At 55.7% G+C, this 13737-nt stretch overlaps 1 protein-coding gene across 1 annotated transcript in view; it reads left to right on the forward strand.

Moving 5' to 3' along the window:
- Positions 1-8127, forward strand: part of ADAMTS16 (ADAM metallopeptidase with thrombospondin type 1 motif 16) — a 175929-nt gene extending 167802 nt beyond the window's left edge. Inside the window, exons 22-23 of the mRNA XM_065905294.1 lie at positions 5970-6117; positions 7207-8127. Coding sequence (XP_065761366.1) covers positions 5970-6117; positions 7207-7322 — 264 coding nt within the window. The 3' untranslated portion in view covers positions 7323-8127. The remainder of the gene's footprint in view (positions 1-5969; positions 6118-7206) is intronic.
- Positions 8128-13737: the final 5610 nt, after the last annotated feature.

Raw genomic sequence — 13737 nt, forward strand, 5'->3', positions numbered from 1 at the left:
GGGTGGAGCCCCTCCTCAGTGTTGCTGGCTGCCTTGGGGGGAAGGTTTCTGCCACAGTGTAGCCCCCAGGCCCACGGAGCCAGCTTCAGGCCCTTCCCTCCAGAGCCTGTGTGGTGTTGGGTTTCTGGGGGTTGGGGTTTGGGTGGGCCTCCAGAGGGTGATCTCCACATGTTACTCAACCTTTTAGGGCACTTGTGATTGTTCTAGGGCTTCCCGGGTGGCGCTAGTGGTGAAGAACCAGCCTGCCAGTGCAGGAGATGGAGGATTGGTAGGTTCGATCTCTGGACTGGGAAGATCCCCTGGAGAAGGAAATGGCAACCCGCTCCAGTGTTCTTGCCTGGAGAATCCCATGGACAGAGGAGCCTGGCGGGCTGCAGTCCCTGGGGTCGCGAGAGTCGGCCACGGCTGAGCGCACGGCACAGCGTGGTTGTTCTAAACCTTCACCCTGGGAGGGTGAGAAGATGTAACGGTTTGGGTAAAAGCGGGGCTGAACTCCCCAGAGGTGAGTGTGGGTGAGGAAGAAACACGAGATCTGGAAGAAACAGGTGATTGTAAGTCTGTTCGGGGTCAACTGCAAAGCCGAGCAAATGAGGATGGGGGTTGAGCCCCCAGAATGGCTGTGACCTGCCTAGTCCCCGGGCTCGGCCAGCCCAGGTCAAGAGGGGCTGCGGGGTCTGTCCCGGGGTCTCCGTGTCCCCGGCTCCCTCCTCCTCCCGCGTCCCCTGCGGCTGTAAGGGAAGAATTCTGCGCTCACTACAGTTGACCCAGCCTCCTCCCGGCCCTGCTTCCAGCTTTGGGCTCCTCGAAGCCCTCTCTGCCTGTCCTGTTGTCCTCTGTGTGGGCGAGGGCAGCACAAGAGCAGCTCAGAGCCCAGTGTCTTCATAGGCACTTGGGTCTGGATGGTCAGTTTTTAAGAAGCAAACCGCCACTTCCCTGGTGGTCCAGTGGTTAGGACTTGGCCTTCCAATGCAGGAGGTGCGGGTTCAATCCCTGGAGCGAAGATCTCACATGCCTCACGGCCAAAACAACAAAACATAAAGCAGAAGCAATATTGTAATAAACTCGGTAGGGACTTTAGAAATGGCCCACATCAAGAAAACAGAGAAAGCAAGTGAACCCGATAGCGGGGATGGCCACAAACTTCTGTGCTCCCACCTTGGCCAGCCAGCTCTCTTAACCGCATCAGGTAACACTGACTCCAGGACCTCCGAGGTGGAGTCCTATCAAGTATATGGGATCCACGGGGCACCAGGCCCCCAGGACGCCCCCATCGCAGAAGCTCTCTCGGGACCAGCAAGCGGGATCTACGTTGATTCCAGAGGCTGACCCCGGGGACCACAGGCGGATGTCTGTTCCCCATCACTTTCAAAGGAACTTTCAGGAGTCTTCGTCTCTTTCCAAATCACTTCCCAGAAGGCGTGCTCCGTGGCTGGTGCCATAGGAATGACCCGAGCGGCTGCAGGTGACTGTCTTCCCTGCCCAGGTAGTGACTGCCCTCCCGGGAAGCACGTCCCGCATCCTCGGCCTTCCCAGGCGCCCTGTGCTGAAAAGGAAGCAAGGATAGAAAGCAGACTCAGGAGTGGAGAATCGCGCCTCCTGTCCCAGGATCGTGCAATGTCCGTACTGCGGCCTCGTCAGAGGTCAAGGCTGGCCCCGCTGACGTGAGCCGCCTGAAAGCGGATGCAGTCGATACACAGCCATCCAGACTGGCGCTCTGGGGCGAGTGTCCTGCTGTCTTGCGGTGTAGTCTCCACATTGACACGTGTGTGCATTTACATACGTGCATGCATGTTTTATACATACAGTCCCCGGTGTCTACCAAGGCGCATGCTCCGTGCTGAGTGTTCAGGGAGTGGAATTTCAGGTGAAAAGCAAATCCGTGCGTGCCCAGGGCAGCCAGGTCTGGTCCTTGTCTGGAGAACTTTCCGCTCCAGCACGGACTTCACCCTTGTCTGGGGATGCTGGTGTCACTGTCGTCGGGATTGTGCGCCCTGTTGCCAGACCCTGTAGAGCGGCAGCATCTTTAAACCCCCAAAGGCTGTTCTTGCTTGCCACCCACTCTGCACACTGCTGTCTCGTTGTGTTTTTGCCTTTGGTTCTGCTCACCTTCAAACCTGGGGCTTCCCAGGTGGTGCGAGCAGTAAAGAACCCACCTGCCAGTGCAGGAGACATAGGAGACACGGGTTCAGTCCCTGGGTGGGGAAGATCCTCTGGAGAGGGGCCATGGCAGCCCACTCCAGTATTCTTGCCTAGAGAATCCCCACGGACAGAGGAGCCTGGCGGGCTGAGGTCCATGGAGTGGCAAAGAGTTGAACACAACTGAAGTGACTTAGCACGCACATCTTCAAATCTGACGTTGCTTTTTCATTTAGAAATACACGAACTCCTCCCCAAATGGTATTAGAAATTGTTTCATTTAAAATACTAGACCACAGGACATTGGGACCGTATCCTTTTCAAGCCTTTCCTGTTTTAAGTAGGTCAAAAGTATCTCCGGCCACACAATTTTCCCTTTAATTGTCCTCTGAGTGCGCAGGCTTTCCGGCAAGAGGAAGGGACGGGCAAGCCAAGAGGCTGCGTCGAGTGGTTCCTGGGGCAAGTGCTTCGCTCTCTCTGTCCCTTGAGAACGTGGCTCAGACACAAGGCCTGGTGGTTCCCCAAGACCGTCATCCCTCTGTCCACGGGGAGGGGAGACCGAAGCTCCTGAGAGTGAATCTGGCCAGCGTTTACCCCACTCTGCTCAACTGGGAGACCTCAGGCAAATTTAGAAAAAGAAAAACAAAGTTTGCCATTGTTTAATTTAAACCCAAACCTAGAATCTAAAAATACTTCTGGCATGGTTTGCACCAGCCTAAAGCATCCAGCCTGTCTAATAAATCATTTTCATCGTAAGTTGCTTGAAGATCTCATCCAGGGTGACTCATCTGCTATGTTCCACGACGTCAGGCAAGAATGACGCTAAGGCCGCGTTTGCCGTGAGCTCTTGGGCCCGAGGCTCTGCGCCCTCCGGCCGTGGGAAATCTTGGGGCGGAAAGGTGTCCTGAGCCTGGATGGGCTCTGTCCCCGGACAGGTTATTCCTGCAACTGCGGGAAGACGGATAAGTCTGTAATCAGATGAGTACAGCTTCTGTTGGCCTCCGTGGCCCTGCTTGGCGAGGCCTCACCCAGCAGCCCTGACTTCACTCACTTGGGTCCCTGGGACTTTGCATCCAGGGGGTCACACGCTCTCCAGAGAGGAGGTCTCTGCTCTGCAACCACCCACCCCGGGGGCTGGAGGGACCCCCCTCGCCCCTCGGCAGACAGACACAGAATTTCCTGCCCCCCCACAGCGTACAGCGGCATCCACGTTTTCTCTGAGGCCGGAACAGGGACAATGAAACACTGAAAGATGAGAGGTGATCAGGGCGGGGTGGCCGGGGCAGGTCCATGGACTGAGAGAGGCCAGTGGCCGGCAGGGCCCCGCTCCATGCTGCCTGTGTAACTGTGGGTTCCGTGTGGACGCCGAGCCGGGGCCTGGGGAAGGCAGGGGTGCCGACGGGCTCCCAGCCGCCGCCGGAGCTGCCAGGCCAGAAACCGTGCTTGGAGGGGCGACTTCGGAAAGTGCCCCAGGGAAGGTGAGGGCTTGTGTTCACCGTTCAGCGTCTGGAGCCTGGACCTGGGCCCAGGAAGGGGAGGACAGTGATCCCCGTCTGTGCATCAAAGAACCGATGACAGAAAGAATCAAGCCGCTCGGCACCAAGGGACACAAAATGCTGGTCAGATCTCTTGGTTTCTTTGTTTTTAATTTTTTTTTATCAAAGTAAATCAGCTGATTTACAATGTCAGTCTCTGCTGTCCAGCATAGTGACTAGGTTACATGCATATATATATATATATATATATATATATATATATATTCTTTTTTATTTTACTTTCCATTATGGCTTATCAGGGGTTTCCCTGGTGGCTCAGATGGTAAAGAATCCGCCTACAATGCAGAGGACCTGGGTTCCATCCCTTAAGATCCCCTGGAGAAGGGAATGGCAACCCACTCGAGTATCCTTGCCTGAGCATCCCATGGACAGAGCCTGGCGGGCTACAGTCCATGGGGTCACAAAGAATCAGACATGACTGAGTGACTAAGTGTGCAAGCATGGTTCAACACGGGATATTCAATATGGTTCCCTGTGCTACACAGCAGGACCTTGATGGGACGTATCTTTAGCAAGAGTTGATTCTTGAGCTGATTTTGTTCTGTGGTACAGGTAACACCTGCATGTATCATATCTGTTTATATCTGAACCCAAGTTGTGGGCACAGAGGTTGATATAACTATATTTACAGAAAACAGTTTTTTAAATTAAAACTCACGTTTTAATGTGGAAAAAAATAAAAATAAAAGGCGAGTGGCAGTCTGCCCCTGCCACTGGTGATGAAAGAAATTCAACACAGAGGCAGAGAGGTTCAACCTCGTCTCCCCGAGTGAGTTCCCAGCCCGGGACAGGGCCTGAGGGAGCGCCTGGGACCCGGGTCAGAGGCCCCCGAGGCCTGGAGCACGGTTCTGCTGGAAAGCTCAGAGATGACACAGCCTGCGGAAGACAGCTGTCTCGATGCGGGGCGGGCCTGACGACGGGTCACAAGTCCGCCTGCGGCGCTGTCTCCTCCTGGCTGCTGGTGTCCTGCCCTGAACGGAGCCCTGACGGCGTTCGCCAGTGTTGGCTTTGAAGAGCAGGGCTCAGCCTCGCATGGTGGATTCCAAACCCACATGCTCATCAGCAAAAAGCCCTGGGTTTTCTCTCTCCAGCGGCCCAGACGTCCTTTCCCAAAAGAGGGAAAAAAGAAGAAAGAACGATTCCTTCAGCTTATGACCTCTGGGGACTCTGTTTCCAGCTCCTCTCCTCTGTCGAGGGGCACACCAAGATGTTCTACTGACCCCATCACTGCGTCTCTCTCCCGAGGGGTCTAAAACCACCTCCCCGGGCCCTGTCTGCAGCGGGTCCTCAGAGTCTGGCCGTGGGCGGTTTCGGCCGTGGAAGACCAGCCCCGGGCCTCTGCTCCAGGGGGATCCCAGCATTGGTCTTGTCCGTACATCTTGGCGGCAGCCTGAGTTATGTGTGTGTGTCTCCTAATCAGCAGAGCTTTATCCTCATGTGTTAACGCGACTGTTTAACGCAGCCCACCGCACACCAGGATCTCCAGATCGTTCTCTGCCCCCATCTTTCTGCAGGGGCTCCTCTCCCACCTAACAGCTTTCTTGGACACCCAGCCTTGTGTGAGCAATGCCATGAGCTAGACAGAACTCGGTCTAGACTGTGAGCCGCTTTCTTTCTGGGCAGATTCATGGCTGCAGGTTCGGGGCCCTTCCGTCTCCGATCGCTCACATCTCTCCCGGTTTCTTACCGGCAGTGGGTCTCCAGGGGACCCACTGCCGTGGTCTCTGGGGTATGTGCCCGGCTGGCCAGTGAGGACCAGCCTGAGCAAGCTGCCTCTCCCTGGCTCCGCTGTGCTCTGAGCCTCGGAGTGCGGGGCCCAAGTGTAGGGATGCGACGCTCCGGGGAGGGGGTGGCCACACCCAGGCATCTGGAGTCCCTGCAAAACTTGGGGTCGGGAGAGGTGAGAGTCATCGCGCCTCTGTGGGGGGACTGGCTTGTCAAGCTTTTCCGAGTCAGGAGCACCAGAAAGGCTGGCTTGTGAGGGCATCTCGTAACGGACCCGCAGCCTGTATCCCCAGATATGTGCCGCTTTTTGTGTGTCCATCGAGCCCTTGATGATTCAAGAATACTCAGACTCCTGGGCCCGTCTTCCCAGTGTCCATACCTGGGAAATATGCAGCTTGTGTTTAGCCCCCACCCCGGTCGAGAGAGAGAGAGAGAGAGAGAGAGAGAGAGAGAGAGACCGCCTTGAGGAGCTGGGAGGAGGGGACCGCCCGTAGGAAGGGGTGGCTGGGTGGCCGGGTGGCCCAGCGTGACGGCGGCTCGTGTCTCCCGCAGTGCACGGCTAGCTGCGGGGGCGGCGTGCAGACGCGGTCCGTGCAGTGCCTGGCGGGGGGCCGGCCTGCCGTGGGCTGCTCCGTGCTGCAGAAGCCCGCCATCTCCCAGGCCTGCAACACCCACTTCTGCCCCATCGCAGAGAAGAAAGGTGAGTGTCGGAGCACCCACCCCCCACACCCCGAGGTTTGACCTTGGCCATTTGGGTGGGGCTGTTGGGTTTCTGGAGTGGTTGCTAAGAGGGCTGAGCAACTGGGGGTCCCCGCGGGTTAGAGCGTCTTGTGTCCGATCCACCTGTCCTCTCTCCACCTCCACCAGTTTTCCCCACGAAGAGGCCCATGGAGCAGACCGCTCACTGCTCACGCCGTCCTCCCCAGAAACGACACAGGTGGCTGGGAGAGCCATTTGGCTCTCAGCAGGCACATTTGCCTCTTGTGTTTCCGTGCTGCTGTCTGCATTCAGGGAAGGCCGTTTTGAGTAAAGGAGCCTTTTGCCCCCAAGTTAAACAAGACTCCAGCATATTCTGTTGTTGTTGATGTTCAGTCGCCAAGTCGCGTCCCACTCTTCTGCAACCCCGGGGACTGCAGCATGCTAGGCTTCTCTGTCGTGGGATTTCCTTCAGCCCAGTTCAGTCGCTCAGTCATGTCTGATTCTTTGTGACCCCATGAATCGCAGCACGCCAGGCCTCCCTGTCCATCACCAACTCCCGGAGTTTACTCGAACTCATGCCCATCGAGTTGGTGATGCCATCCAGCCATCTCATCCTCTGTTGTCCCCTTCTCCTCCAGCTGCTCCTTGGCTGCTCAGTAAACGCGATCCCTATGCACACACCCAGAGTGCCTTGTGGACTTGCAGCACCGTGCCCTGTCTGTCTGTCTGTCTGTCTGTCTGTCTGTCTATCTGTCTATCGAGGTTTCTGGAGGAGAAAATGGGGCTGGAGGAGAGTGAGTGGTCTGCTTCAGTCAGGGACCTGACAACTGGAGTCCAGTCCGCAGAAGACCCGTTGTCTCGGGTGGCTGAGTGGTTTCGTGGGGGTATTTAGCATGAAAAGCAGAAGATGCCAGCTTTGCAGGAACCTGCCAAGAAAGGTCTTGTGAAAACAGCACGACCCGCGTGGTCCGCGTGACCTGCAGTGCTGCCCTCCCTGCGGAGCAGCTGCAGGGCGGCGGCAGGCTTGCCTTGATTCCCGGGGTCTCCGCGGGTGGCGGCCGGTGCCTGACGCGGGGCTGCTGGCTTTCAGGCGCCTCCTGCGGGGACCGCTCCCACTGGTGCGCCCTGGTGCCCCAGCACGGCGTGTGCAGCCACCGCTTCTACGGCCAGCAGTGCTGCAAGACCTGCTCCACGTCCAACCTGTGAGCTGGCGGGCGCGGGGCCCGTCGCCAGCACCAGCTGGCCGTGTGGGCTCTCCACCGGCAGGCGTCCCAGGAAGACGGAGGCCGGGAGAAGAAAAACCCATGCGGAGCTCCTGGACCGGACTGCGTGTGTGCCTGTGTGTGCGCGCACGTGTGTGTGTTCACCCCGGGCACACAGGCACACGCTTGGTGGGGAGGAGGCGTGGAGTCAGGGCAGAGCTCCCCAACCTGCTCGCCCTGAACCGCCGAGCTCTGGCAAAGCAGGCCGGCCCGGAATGAGAAGGAGGGCCGGCCCAGCTGCCACCTGGAGACCACCGCTTCGGGAGGCGGGGTCAGCCCCTTGGGCTGCGTCCCCCGGCCGTGCCCGCCCCAGCGGCGGTTTCTCTGCACAGGGACCCCGGGGGCCCCGGCGGGTGAGCTGGTCTCCATCCTGATGGGGCGCCTGGCCTCTGGAAATGGGAAAGGAAATCCCCACTATGGTGCTTCTGTCCTTTTCAGGCCTGTTGGAAGGAGGAGAGAATTCTCCTACGTTACCTTTTTTCTCTTTCTCAGTTATTTACAAGTGAGTGTTCCTATTTAAACGCATCCCTGAATGCTTGTCTCTTCAAGGGGCAGGATGACAGGCTGGGCCCGAATTAGAGCCTCCACGGGTTTACACCAAGCGCTGTGGGCTGTGACTGGCCCACTCGGGTTCGCTCTTATGTGCTGCAGGGTTTTCAGTTTTTTTTCCTGTAAATTTTGGTTGTTTTCGTAACATCCACTCAGAAGGGAGGCCAAGGATTTCCAGGTGACAGGCTACACAGCAGGGGAGCCTCCAACCTCCCCCCACCCCAGATTTCAACCCTTTTCTGCCGTGTGGTCTCCATTCCAGATGGCGCCTGGATATTTATATTTGCTGAAGTTTTATAATAAATTTTATATTGTGCAGCGTGCTCCTGAACAGCTGTGATTCTTTGTGAGGTTTACTCAGAAATGCGGGGGACAGGCACAGAACCGGGAACCTGGCCTCAGAGAGGCAGAAATGGGGCTGAGAATCTGGTAGAAAGTGCTAGCACCAGTCCGAGGAGACAGTGCCCTGAGGGAGGCGGCTCCAGGGAGGACGGCTGGTGACGGGGGTGGTGGCGATCAGCGCCAGGGGGCAGGGCCACAGGGGCCCCCTGCCCAGGGACCAGGTTTTCTCTGCCCCTGCAATCTGCAAGGGGAGGTGCAGCCCCCCTAGAGACGCCACAATCAGTTAAAAGGCGCCCCCTGCTTCATTGGGCTTCCCCGGTGGCTCAGACGGTAAGGAATCTGCCTGCTATGCGGGAGACCCAGGAAGACCCCCCAGAGAGTGGAATGGCAACCCACTCCAGTGTTCTTGCCTGGAGAATTCCAGGGACAGACCGGCAGGCTACAGTCCACAGGGTTGCAACGAGTTGGACACGACTGAGCGACTTTCACTTCAGCCTGCTTTATTAGTCAGCGTGGTTTAGAGACAGGCACTGTAGGCTGTGGAGGGGGGTTGCTTTCAGGGACTGACTCACACAGCTGCCGGCGGTTCACACACCTGTAGGGCGGGGAGCGCTCCAGGAGTCCAGGCGAGGGTTGAGGCTGCAGCCTTGGGCCTCAGTTCTGCAGGGCAGGAGGCTGGAAACTGAGGCAGGGTCTCTACCGTACAGTCTTGGGGCCAAACTCCTGCTTCTCAGGGAAACGCTGCTTGTTACTCTGGGACCCTTCAACTGATGGGGTGAGGCCCACCCCATTATGGGGGTGATGGGCTTTACTCAAAGCCCACTGGTTGAAATGTTAATCACATCCATACATGCACCCAATGCTGGTAGCAGCATTATTTATAATACTCAAGGCATGAAGTAACCTAGTGTCCATTGACATATGAATGGATAAAGAAGACGTGGTCTCATTTGGACAAGACCCTGATGCTGGGAAAGATTGAGGGCAGGAGGAGAAGGGGGCAACAGAGGATGAGATGTTTGGATGGCATCACTGACTCAATGGACACGAGTTTGAGCAAGCTCCAGGAGCTGGTGATGGACAGGGAGGCCTGGCGTGCTGCGATTCATGGGGTCACAAAGAGTCGGACATGATTTATCTACTGAACAACAATACACAGACAGATACACTGGACTATTATTCAGCCATAAAAAGTGAAATAATGCCATTTGCAGCACCATGGATAAACCTAAAGATTGTCATACTAAATGAAGTGAGTCAGAGAAAGACAAATATCATGATATCACTTATATGTGGTATCTAAAAAAATGATACAAATGAGCTTATTTACAAAAGAGATAAAGTCACAGACATAGAAAACTGACTTTTTTGGGGGGGGTATAAATTATGAGTGTCAGATTGCCAGATACAAACTACTATGTACCAAATAGACAACACAATCCTACTGTATAGCATGGAAAACTATATTCAGTATTTTGCAATTAACTGTAGTGTAAAAGAATCTGTGAAAGAAGTTATACATGTAGATACACGCATATCTCCATATATATGGGGCGTCCCAGGTGGCACTGGTGGTAAAGAACCCACCAGCCAATGCAGGAGACATAAGAGACCCGGGCGTGATGCCTGGGTCAGGAAGATCCCCTGGAGGAGGACCTGGCAATCCACTCCAGTATTCTCGCCTGGAGAATCCCACGGACAGAGAAGCCTGGTGGGCTACAGACCACAGGGTCGCAAAGAGTCAGGCACGACCGAAGCACCAAGCCGACACGCATGCGTGGAAACCCTCACACCTACAGTCTGCACTCACTGGCTCTGGAGGTGGGCCGAGCAGAACCCACCTCTACAGATCAGGGGGTCCAGGGCCGCCTGCCCACCCGGCGAAGGAGGACACCAAGAAGCAGGCCGAGGCGCCTCCTGCCAGGGCCTCCAGCAGGAACGTCCCCGGCCCGCCTGCCTGCCGGGCTCGCCCTGACAGCCGCCTGCCGGGCCGCCTCTGTGGTCACAGGCCTGAGCACGGCCGCCCAGGGCTCCCCCGGGTCACACCCGGCCCCGAGCCTCAGTGGCTGGGGTCTCTGCTTCTGACTCCCAGTTGGACAGCTGACCCCGGCAGCTGACATCCCAGCCGGGGGTCTGCGGCGGCGTGCAGAGCCAAACAACCTGAATCCCGTGTGCCCTGCGGCTGGGAGGGGCAATGCGCCTGCCAGGAGGAGCCTGAAAGGTTGGGGGAGCGAGCTTTGCCGCTTTGCGCGGGCGCCTGTCCACCACCGTCTTCTCAGGAGCCGAGGAGGGTGCCAGGCTTCCCGGGGGAAACCAGGGCCCGCCAGGCGGTGAGCGCGCCTGCCTGCTGAGTCCGTGCCTCCCCAGCACGCCTCTGTGTCCATCCCTACCACGCCCGCCACTCGCTCGCGGGTCACCTCCAAGCAGCAAATGCCTACCGGCAGGGATCGGAAGGTCTCAGAGCCGCCCGCCCCAGGGCACTCCTCCTGCACCCGCAGACGGGCTCCTGTAGGTCTGTCTGCAGCCGGGAGCGCCTCCGCGCCCCACTGTGACTCGGGCGGGCCTGAGGGGAAAAGGGCCAAATCTGCGCGGCTCTAGGTCTCCCCCCTACTTTCTGGCCGAGCGCAGTCGTCCTGGGGAGCGCTGCACTTCGTCACATTCTATACCCTTCAGGGTTGCTCCTAGACCCTAGGACACCCCGAAACCCCCTCCTCCAGCTCCCTGCTGGCTATGGACTGAATTGTGTCCCCCTCAAATTCATGCTGACCCCCAGGGTGGCTGTATTTGGAGATGGAGGGACAGGCGGGGGGAGGTGATAGTTAAGGTTAGAAGAGGTCACGGGACAGTCCCACAGGGCTGCGGTCCTCCTCAGAAAACAAAGAGGCACCAGAGATTCATTCATTCTCCCCTTCTTTCTCTCTTTCTCTCTCACACACATACTTACCTGTGCGTGTCTGGGTGGGAAGATCGGAGAACACTGTAAGATTTGCAAAAAAAACCAACCCAGTTATTTTTTATTCTCTTCCCCTAACCTCAAAAACTATGAACAACATAATCTAAAATGAGTGCTGTTTATTCACCTAGCCTCTAATCAACTCTTGGCAGATTTAAACGAGAAAAAGACAACAGGAAGGAAAAAAAGTGTGATATCTTCAGAGATTCACAGTCAGGTAGGCATTCAGGTTCTGGTTCATTGCCAGAAGTTCATCAAGAAGGAGCAGCCTGCAGGAACAATTTGAAAGCAAACACATTCTTCCATTATCATCCTATCTGAGGGTACAGCATGTAACAAGTGAGATGTTCTTCAACTTTAAGAGATGAAACTACAGCATCACTCCTCCTGTGGCCCTTCTCTCCACAACAGGAGGGCGTTCTGTGACAGTGGTGATTGTTTTTATCTTAGTCCCAGTCTTCTGTCTGGAGAAGGAAATGGCAACCCACTCCAGTGTTCTTGCCTGGGAAATCCCGTGGACAGAGAAGGCTCTCAGGTTACAGTCATGAAGAGTCAGACACGACTGAGCCTGAATGCAAGACACGCACTGATTTAGACATGCACACTCTTACTGAGGAAGGTGCTTTTCATGAGGAAGGCATTTTTCATGAAGACAGAGCCCTTCCTCAGTAGAGGCCCTTTTTTGCCAGAAATGAAAGGACCAGAAACACCATCAATGGACACACATGTACGGAGTGGAAGAACAAAGACTATCTTCCAAATAGTTTCCAGTTTTCTTGCAAATTTGTTTGGTGGGGGCAGGGATTGGGCACTCACCCAGCAGAGAGGAAACATGTGTGTGTGCTTGGACATACCGCTCTGTCAGTGGGACAGCAGTCTTCAGGGAGAGAAGTGAAACCGCAATGAGAGAGGTCATCATACTCACTCGGATGGCTCTGAGAGAAAGGAAAGAAGAAAGAATGACTCACAAAATAACCAATGCTGGTGAGGATGTCACTCAGTCGTGTCTGACTCTTTGCGACCCCATGGGCTGCAGCACACCAGGCTTCCCTGTCCTCCACTATTTCCCAGCGTTTGCTCACAGCCGTGTCCATGGAGCCAGTGATGCCATCCAACCATGAATTAGAACCCTCGGCTCTTGCTGATGAGATAAACTCCTTTGGTGGCTCCTGGAAAATGTTGAACACAGAACCGCCGTGCAAGCCGGCAGCTCTGCTTCTAACGTGTGTGTAGGCATACATTCTCTCTCTTAGGAGAGAACGGGATACGTGTTCACACAGAAATGTGTGTGTCCCTGTTCATAATGGCTCAGCCCAGGCTGGAGGGTCACCAAGACACTAGACTTCGTGAGAGGAAGTTTTAGTTCTCTCCTCCTGGAGAAATCTATTTATGAGCCTAATAATCATCACCCTTGTGTAAGAAGTCAAGAAAGAACCAGGTTCATCAGGCAGAGAACGCCAGCGACTGTGGGGACCCGGGCCAGCCTGGGACTGTCTTCTGCAGCCTGTCTCCTTCAGGATTCCCGGGCAGCATCAGTCAGCAAGTGGTCCCCCGGTAGCTGCTCTCCCCCCACCTCCAGGCTCCTGAGAGCCTTGGCTCCCCCTGGCTTAGCGCTCAGTAACCAGAGAAGCTCTCTCCCCACCCAGAGGTGGCTGTGCACCCACGTTCCCTCCTTGATTTGGCAAGCCCAAGACCTGAAAGTAAGCGGTCCAAATTCCCCCTTCACTTTTCCTGGGAGATTTCTTTAAGCCGCTTCCCAGAGTTGAGTTGAGAACTCAAGGGCAAATCTACTATCACATCAGTTTCTTTCCTCCTCAAAGTTATTAAGCCATTCCTAGGGCAGGGCCTCTTTTAGTGTTAATTGCTGTGTTTCATGATTAATCCCCAAACGTTCAAGCAGAGTGTCTAAACAGTCCAAATTCGTGAAACAGCTTTCACAGTGCCTCTTTCTTTGTATTCAGACAATTAGTGGTCAAGCGGATTAACTTTGGCAGCTCCATCCTGGGACTTTCCTCTCTCCTAGAAGGACTTGAGGCCAGAACAAAGACGCATGCGTCTCCAGAGAACCAAATTCTTGGCGTGGGAGGTGAGAGATGTGGGCAGGACCTCAAGGGCAAATAATCAGTCCACTTAGGAAAATTTATTGTGATGCTACATAGCAAGGCGGTTGTAATTAGTGTTGAGGGAATCCCAGGAAAGCTGATGCTAAACATCCGCGCGCTTTTCCCAGACCTCCCAGCCCCTTCTGTCCCAGGGGCAGGCCTGGCCTCCCCGCCGCTCACGGAACCCGCCATACATTTGTTTCCTCTTAGCATTACTCATCTCAGCATGACTCAACGTCCACATGGCCTGGGGCTCCCCCACAGCCCCACACGGCCAGCGGATCACCCTTGCCTTTCTTTTTCTCCTCATGGACTCGGATTGATTTATCTTCAGGCATCTGCAAAATCCATTGCAGATGGAACTCTATCTTCGCCACAGCCTGGGTGGGGGCTTGTCAGGCCCAGATGCCGGC

The sequence above is a fragment of the Muntiacus reevesi genome, chromosome 14 (genome assembly GCF_963930625.1).
Source record: "Muntiacus reevesi chromosome 14, mMunRee1.1, whole genome shotgun sequence".
NCBI classification, from domain to species: domain Eukaryota; kingdom Metazoa; phylum Chordata; class Mammalia; order Artiodactyla; family Cervidae; genus Muntiacus; species Muntiacus reevesi.